General features: G+C 62.6%; 1 protein-coding gene across 1 annotated transcript; it reads right to left on the bottom strand.

The window, feature by feature from the left end:
• Positions 1–263: 263 nt before the first annotated feature.
• VASP (vasodilator stimulated phosphoprotein) lies at positions 264–6348 on the bottom strand. Its single transcript, XM_065731162.1, is given in 16 exon segments — positions 264–643; positions 1012–1069; positions 1196–1262; positions 1264–1269; positions 1853–1898; positions 2040–2070; positions 2185–2230; positions 2359–2536; positions 2735–2905; positions 3055–3089; positions 3358–3424; positions 3910–4065; positions 4068–4080; positions 4523–4572; positions 4575–4693; positions 6278–6348. Coding segments are annotated over 16 exon segments (1086 nt in total). The 5' UTR covers positions 6283–6348; the 3' UTR covers positions 264–605.
• Positions 6349–8945: the final 2597 nt, after the last annotated feature.

Below are 8945 nucleotides of genomic sequence, written 5' to 3' on the forward strand. Positions count from 1 at the left end.
TTGAATAAATGAGTTGGGGGTGTGGTCATGGGTGAGTGGGCGTGGCCTTACTTCATGCAGGGGTCCCGCATCCATCCCGATTTGGAGGCCGTGGGGATGGGGGGCGGGGTCCCCCTGATGTGTGCTCCCCCCCCCCCCCCCCACTCCCCTCTCAATGTGACATTAAATCACTGCAGACCATTCCTGCGACAGTGACGGACACCACAGTGTGGTGGTCCCATAAAAACAAGTTTTATTTGGGAAGAATTGAGGTGGCCGGGGGGGGGGGGGGGTGGGGGGGGGAGGGGAAGTGCGTTTCCCCCATCCCCAAAATTTCTTTAAACAAAGTGGCATAAAACCTCATTAAAAGCGGTATTAAAAAATAAAAATGGGGGGAGTGGGGGCACAGTGTGAGTGGGGGAGGGGTCAGCCCAAGCACACACACCCCCCCCCCCTCGACCGATTCAGCCGCTTTAAGGCACAGCCTTTGTGTGTGTGTGTGTAAGGAGGGAAGGGGGAGGGGCAATCCTGGCCCCACCCTCCCCCCCCCCCCAACTTTGGGTGTGTGAGGAGAGGGGCACAGTGCAAAGTGTGTTTGTTTGGGGGGGTTGTGAAGAGCGGGGATGTTAGGGGGCTCCACGCTTCCGCAGCTCCAACACAAATGCTGTGGGGGGGGGGAAGGGATGATGTCAAAAAGGGTTTTCTGGGTGGGGGGCAGAGGCCCTCCCATCTGCCCGTCCCCCCATTTTCTGTGGCCCCCTCCATTGCCACACGACCCTCTCCCCCCCCATGTTCCCATACCACTCCCCATTGCCATACAATCCCCACACTGACCCCCCACTCCCTCCAATATCCTCTACCCCCCCATTATGACCCCCCTTTATGCCCTGCAGCTCCCCCATATCCCACCACCCTCCCCCGCCCCCCCGTAACCTTAAAACTCCTCCCTTTGCAAACATCCCCCCCCATTCCCCATACCTCCCCTCCCCCATTGACCCCATTCCTATTTTCTTATGCCGCCCCCTCCCTCACCCTCCACGATCTCCTCCTTCATCTTCTGCAGTTCCCTCCGCACCTCCTCCATCAGCTCCTGCACAGATGGAGAATGGAGGGGGGGAGGGAGAAAAGGGGGGGGTGTCCCCCAATTCATAACCCCTCCCCACCCCATAGACCCCCCCCCCCCCCCTTCCTTTACCCCCCCTCCCCTCCCCAGTACCTGTTTGAGTCGCTCAAGGTCGGGCTCCTCAGCACCACTGGGGGGGGGGCTCAGTGTGGGGCGCTGATTTCATCCTGGAGAAGGGAGGGCAGGATGTCAGAAAGTTGGGGATCTGCCTAACCCCCCCCACCCTGCAGCCACCAAACTCCCCCCCCCCCCCCCCCCATAGACTGAGCACCTCCAACTGCCCCCAAAGACCCCCAAATCCCCCCACAGACCCTCCCCAGCACCCCAGATCCCCTCCAGACTACCATCTGTCCTCCTTTTAGACCCCTGAACACCCCCAAATCACCCCCCATAGACCTCCAACACCCCAACCCCCCCACCCCGACGCCATATCTTCCCCCAAAGACCCTGAACACCCCCCAACTGTCCCTGAAGAACCCCAAATCCCCCCCCATAGACATTAGCAGCTGCAAATCCCTCACAAACTCCCCAAATCCCCCCCAGCACCCCAATACCCTTCCAAATCAGAGGGGGCATGGCTCCATGTGACCTCCCCCATACACCCCCAGCACCCCAAATCCCCCCCAGACTCCCAAATGCCCCCCCCCCTTTAGACCCCTGAGCACTCCCCAAATCCCCCCCCAAAACCCCCAGCGCCCCAACCCATATCCTGCCCCCCAAAGACCCACAAATCTCCACGGCCCCCCCCACCTGGGCAGTGTGCTGCTCCCCTTCTCCCACGGCCGCCTCACAGGCTCTGAAGAACGAGGACATCAGACATTGGGGGGGGAAGACCCCCCAAAAAACCCTCCATCCATTCCAGAACTACAACTCCCCGAATGCTTTGCCATGGGAAGTCACTGCAAAGCATCATGGGAGCTGTAGTTCATTCACTCACCCTGGATCTTTACACCCGGATCTGCATCTTCCTGCGGGGGGGGGGTGGTTAGGGGGAGGGACACAACAAGGGTTACACTGGGGGTCGGGGGGGCACCCAATATTTATTCTTGGGGGGTGAGGAGGGGAGTGGGGGCAACACTCACAAGAGGGGTATCCTCGTCCCTTTTTGGCTGCTGTGTGGCTTTTCTCCTGAAGGGGGGACACAAAAATTAAAAAGGAGGGGGGCAGGATTGGAAAAAGTGCCACCTTCCCTCCCCCCCCCCAAATTTTGGGTGACCCCCCCCCCTCCCCTCTCCCCTTAGAATTTCAGCCCTCACCTTCGGGCCAACATGGCATTCATCTCCTCCATCAGCCCCCCCCCACCCCAGCTTTGGGGGGGGCAGTGGGGGGAGCGTTGTGGGGGGGTTGCTCCCCCCCCCGGTGGGAGCTTCATCCTGAGGAAAGGGGGGGGAATGAGGAAGAGGTGAGGTGACCCCCCCCCAACCTCCCCAAGTACTGAACCCAATTATTAACCCCCCCTCAATTATTGACCCCCCCATCCACAATTACTGACTCCCCCCCTCCATTACTGACCCCCCCAACTACTGCCCCCCCCAGTTAACAACCCCTCCCCCCAATTACTGCCAGCCTCAATTACTGCCCACAATTATCTCTCCCCCCATAATACTGTGCCCCCCCCCCCCCTCACAGTACCTTCCCCACTTTCCTGAGTTTCGCCCCCGCGATGGCAGCAGCGAAGGCCCCCCGGACCCCCCCCCTTGGGCAGCTCCAGGTAAGGGGGGGGCAGGTGGGACCCTCCTGTGGCTGGGGGTGGGCCCGGAGGTGGGGGGGGCCCTGGTGGGGGTGGGGGTGCTGTGGGGGCACCTGGAATCAAGGGGGGTGGGGGAGGTTATGTGGTGGGAGGGGCACCCTGAGGTGCACCCGCCCCCCCCCCAGAATTGGGGGTTATTGATTGGGGGAGAGGGGGTCTGGTTTGGGATGACACTCCCCCCCCCCCCCCCGTTAGTACCCACCTGAGGTCCCTATGCGTCGCTCAGGCTCTTCCTGCCTGGGGAGGGAAGGGGAAGAGGGAGCCAAAGTGAAAGGGGGGGGTCTGACTTGTGCCACCCCCCTGAAAATACTCATTAGACAGAGCCCCCCCTCCCCAACATAGGACGCCCCCAAACTCATCACCTCCCCTCCCAAAACAGCACAAGGACCCCCCCTGCCCCAACACACACCACACACTACTGTCATCCCCTCCCATTATAGTTTTTTTTGAGGGGGGGGTGACCACAGGGACTCCATTTTTCAGATGGGTGGGGGGGGACACCCACCTCTCCACCCCCACCCCCTCCTCTGGGGTGGCCCCTCCTTCCGGTTCCATCCGGGTCTGCGATGGTCCTATGGGGAAAGGGCAGGGGGGGGTCACAAAATGTGAGGGGGGGGGTCAGGGTGTCATCCATTCCCTCCTCCCCCCCCAGACCCATAGGATAACCATAACCTGCCCCCCCTCTCCCACAGTATGCCCCTCCCCCCATGGGGGCTGTGGGTCTCCCCATTATTGGTATTAAGGGGCACAAAGGGGGGGCAATACTTAGGGGTGGGAGTTAATGGAGGGGGGGCAATAGTAGGGGGGTAATTCTGTGGGCAGCAATCAATGGGGGGGGTGTCAATCATTGGGATCAGTTATTGGCGGGGGTGGCAGTAACTGGAGTGGGGAGAAGGTGAGGGTCAATAATTGAGGGGGGGCTCAAGAATTAAAGGTCAGTATTGGGGGGGGGGGAAGAAGGGTTATTCATTCGAGTGGGGCCCCCCCACCCCATTTTTATCCCCCCACTCCCATAGGATGAGCCTCCCCCTTTCCCACCCCCCCCAGCAGCACTCACCGTCCTCCAGCGCCCGCAACGCTTTGGAAACAGCAGCGGCAAAGGCGGACGCTTCTGGGGGGGGCCCCCAAAACTCAGCCCCCACACCCCACGGCCCCCCCCGCCACTGGTGGAACTGGGGGGTGGCCTGGCTGTAACGGAGCCCCCTCCCCAGGGGCAGTTCAGGACCACCTGGTTTTGGGGGGGAGGGCAGAGGGAAGTTAGGGACCCCCCCACTCCCCCCCCCCCCATTTTATACCCATAGGATCCCCATTATCACCTCCCCCCCCATGTAAATCCATAGTTCCATAGCCCACTGCCCCTCTCCCCCCCCCCATTCACCCACGGGTTGCCCATAACTGCCCCATATCCCCCCCCGCCCTCCTTTCACCCACAGAAAACCCCAAGACCACATAGCCCCCCCCCGGCACTTATGAGTTCAAGGGGGGGGGAGGAGATTTATGGGGGGGTGATGGATACGGAGAAGGGGGGGGCATACCCACAATCCCCCCCGAGGTGCTCCACAGCCCCTCCCCAAACCCATAACCCCCCATAACCCCACTCCCCCCACCCCTCCCTTCACTCATAGACCCCCCCCCACCCTAATTTCCACCCCCCCCCTCCCCACTTTCACCTGCTGGTCCGGCTGCATTTTGCGCCCCACCAGGCGGAAGGAGTGCGTCCCGGGTGGTGGTAGAGCTGAACGCAGCTGGGGGTGTGAGGACCCCCCCCCGCCGCCACCCACTGCTTCTGGGCCTCATCGTACTGCAGCACAGTAGCGCGGGCACTGCACAGCACCGTTTCACTGCGGGGGGGGGGGAGGGGGGGGAAGAGAGGAATGGGGGGGGGGTCACCTCATTATAGTCCCCCCTCCCCCCCCATTCCTCCCTTCATTATCAGTACCCATAGATGGAACCCCTACCCCCCCCCCCCTTAAAAGGAACCCAGAAGGCGTCCTCCCCCCCCCCACCCAAAAAGCACCCATGGCACATGGGGGCATGCCCCCCCCACCTCCCCCCATTGTGACCCCCATAAGTGGGGGGGGAGGGGGCATGGACTCCTCACAATATGTGACCCCCCCCACAGGCACTCACTGGGGGGGGAAAATGGATTCCCACTATTGGATGACCCCCCCCCCATAGGAACCCATAAGTTGTGGGGGGAGGGGGGGGCACAGACCCCCTCAATAGGAATCTATAGGTGTGAACCCCCTGATCCCCAGACGAGACACCTATGGATGTGTGTGAAACCCCCTCCCCCCCCCCCATAAAATAAGGTCTTATGTCAAGGTGGGGGTGGGAGGGGGTCACTCCATTGGCCCCTCAGCATGGGACCTCCCCCCCCCCAAAAAAGACTGCTATGTTTGCCCCCCCTATTTCCTCCTACGAGGGGGGGAACCCTCTGCAGTTCCCCATTCCCACGCTGCCCCCCCTTTTTTTTGTGTGTGCTTTTATTCCCCCCCCCCCCCCCCAACGTTTTCCTTCCTCTTCCAACGGCTGTGGGCGGGGACATCCGGAGGGGGGGGGGGGGGGAGGAGGAGCTGGGGGGGGGAGGGGTTTATATCGACCCTACTCAAACACTGCCCCCCCCCCCCCTCCCCTTCCCGGAACTCATTCCAATAGGGAAACAGAGGCAAAGGGCTGCGGGGGGGGGAGGGGGTCCCCCTTGAGTTCCCCCCCCAGTATCGCCCCTGTGCTCCCAGTACCCACCTACCGACCCCTCAATATCCATCTATTGCTCCCAGTAACTCCCCAGTCCCTCCCAGTACCCCCCCCTCCCAGTACTCTCAATACCATCCCAATACCTCCCAGTGCCCCCCCGTGCTCCCAGTGCCCCCCCCAGTGCCATCCCAGCAGTCTCACTAACCCCCCCCAGCGCACCCAGTACCCAACCACCGCCCCTCCAGTGCTCCCAGTAACCTTCCCAGTCCCCCCAGTACACCCCCCAGTACCCTCAGTACAGCCCCCAGTGACCCCCCCCCCGTCCCTTCAATGCTCCCAGTGCCATCCCAGTGCTCCCAGTAATACCCCAGCGTACCCCGGTGCCATCCCAGTTCCCCCCCCCAGTGCCCTCCAGTTGCCCCCTCAATGCTCTCAGTATCCCCCCAGTGCTCCTGGTGCCCACCCCCCAAAACTGGAACCCCCCCGGTTCCTTTCCCCATCCTTCCCCCAAAGTGTCCCCCCCCCCACCACCAATGGGACCCCCCCCAGCCCCCCATCCTATTAAGAACCCCTCCCCAAAAACACTACACCCCCCCCAGTGCTTCTGACCCCCCCTCCACCAGTGCTATTCTGACCCCTCCCCCATACAAACGGAAGCCCCCCACCCCGCTATTACGACCCCCACCCCGGGTGCCCCCCCTTCACTATTACGACCCTCCCCAGCCCACCTCATTGCCGCCAGAGGTGCCTATGGGGCCGGGCCGGGCCGGGCTCTTCCTGGGGAGGGAAATGGGGCGGGGGGGGGCCGGAATGGGGCGGAGGGGGCAGAAAACGAGGGGGGGGGGCTGGGGGACGGGGAAGGACCGAACGGGCGCGACCCCGTGGCCACGCCCCCCGCCCCACCTGGCCACGCCCACTGCGTGAGGCCGCGCCCCACTGCGTGCGTGTGGTGGAGGCTAGGCCACGCCCCCTTAGGTTCTGAGCAGGTTCTTAAAGGGGCGATGGAGGACGGTGGGGCCCACTGGGGGGGGGCGCTGGAACACCCCAGTATTTATTAGATTTAGTATGTAGTATTTATTAGATTAAGATTTAGTTCCCCCAGTATGCTCCCAGTTCCACCAATATGGATCAGAGCTCCCCCGTATGCTTCCAGTGCCCCAGTATGGCTCAAAGCCCTCCAGTACACTCCAGTTCCCCCACTATGGTTTTGATACCCTATGCTCCCAGTGCCCCCAGTATGGTTTTGAGTACATCTTGTCTCTGAGTTATATACTGGGGGGCTCCGAGCCACACTGGGAGCATACTGGGGAGTGCAATGGCGTGGCTCCGAGCCATACTGGGAGGAACTGGGAGACACTGGGAGAGCTCAAAAGCCATACTGGGGTGCACTGGGAGGGGCTCAAAGCTATACTGGGGGAACTGGATGCCCTGGCAGTGGCCTAAGTCATACTGGGAAGGCTCAAAGCCATCCTAGGTGTCACTGGGAGGGCTCTAAGCTGTACTGGGGGGCACTGGGATGTATTGGAGGGGGCCTAAGTCATACTAGGAGGGCTCAAAGTCATACTGGGTGGCACTGGGAGGGCTCTAAGCCATACTGGGGGGGTGCACTGGGATGTACAGGGGCGGGGCCGGGGGGTGATGGGGCGGGACGAAGCACCCCCTGTCCCCGCCCCCCCACCCTTCCCGTGGCCCCGCCCCTTTTCCCCGTGTACCCCCCCCCAACCCGCCCCGGCCCCCCCCACCCCGCGCCACCGCCCTTTGTCCGCCGCCGCCGCCGCCGCTCCGTTCCCCGCGATGGCGCCGCGGTGATGCCCGGGGGGGGCCCGGAGCCCGGAGCCCGATGCCGGGGGGGCCGCTATGGGGCAGGTCCTGGGCTTCGGCCACTGCAGTACGGAGCGGGGGGGGAGGAGGAGGAGGAGGGAGGGGGGAGATGTAGGGTGGGATATGGCGATATGGGGGAGGGGGCGGTTGTGGGGTGGGGGGGGTGTATAGGGGCTGATGGGGAGGGGGGTATAGGGGGATATAGAGGGTGGGGGTAGCGGGGATGAGGGTATATTAGGATGTGGGGATGGTACTGGGGGGGGGGCTACTGGGATTGGGGGCATAGGGAATGGGGGATGCGGGGTATAGGGGGATATAGAGGGTGGGGGTAGCGGGGGTTGGGAGTATAGGGATGGGGGGTACTGGGATTGGGGTGCGTAGGGAATGGGGGATGTGGGGTAGAGGGGGATATACGGGGTGGGGGGATAATAGGGGAATACAGGGGAACGTGGAGGGCGAGGGTACTGGGGGTGGGAGATATATGGGGGTATAGGGGAATATAGGGGGTGGGGAGTACTGAGAGTTGGGGGGTATAGGAGCACGTGGGGGGATACTGGGGGTGGGGGGTATAGAGGGGATATAAAGGATGGGGGATGCAGGGGGGATGTGGGGGGAGTACTGGGGTTGGGGCTGTGGGGGTTACAGGGCGATATAGGGGTTGGGGGGGGATAAGAGCATATGGGGGGCTAAAGGGGAGGCAATGGGGAGCACTGGAAGGGCTGTAAATCATACTGGGAGGTATATAGGGGCACTGGAGAGGTTTAAAGTTATAGAGTGGGGCACTGGGGGGGGGCTGTAAGCCATACTGGGGGGCACTGGGATGCATTGGAGAGGGCTCTAAGCTATACTGGGGAGGCTTTGAGCAATACTGGGAGGCACTGGGATGCACAAGGGGGGCCTAAGCCATACTGGGGGGGGGGGGGTGGTCCCTGAGCTATACTGAGGGGGCAATGGGATGCACAAGGGGGGTCCCTAAGCACACGAGGGGGTACGGAGGGGAGTAAAAGGGGATGCAAGTTTGCGGGGGGAGGAGTAATAGGGATGCCCCCCCCCCAAAAAAAAACACAAACCCACCCCATTGAACCACAGAAGAAGCTCCATCCACCGCCTCCACCACTCCGGATTCCACGGAGGGTGAGCGAGCGGGGTTGGGGGGTGGGAAGAGGGGGTGATTCCCCCCCCCCACCCCAAGTTTGGGGTTAATATCGGGGAAGGGGACATAAAGAGACCCCCCCCCCCATCAATATACCACCCTCCCCTCCCCAAAATAAGGTGGCCCCGAGGAACCGGACTTCGCCGAGCTGCAGGTGGCACAGCCCCCCTCCGAGGAAGAGGAGGAGGAGGATGAAGACGTTGTGGGGTCACCGCTGGAGGGGGGGGGGCACGGACCCCCACCCCGGGAACTCACATTTTCCTACATCGCCTTCGCTAGAGGGGGGGGGTCTCGTCGTGGACGCCCCCCACCCCGTCTGCGCACTGGGCTCTGGTTCTCCCCCCACTCCCACCGCGTCGGTGGCCAGGCCCCCCGTGCGTGCTGCTCGTGGCCCCCCCCCACGCCCCCACGGTGAAACGCGG

Source organism: Cyrtonyx montezumae, unplaced genomic scaffold (assembly GCF_038088225.1).
Source record: "Cyrtonyx montezumae isolate F1298 unplaced genomic scaffold, pur_monq_1.0 scaffold_130, whole genome shotgun sequence".
NCBI lineage: Eukaryota > Metazoa > Chordata > Aves > Galliformes > Odontophoridae > Cyrtonyx > Cyrtonyx montezumae.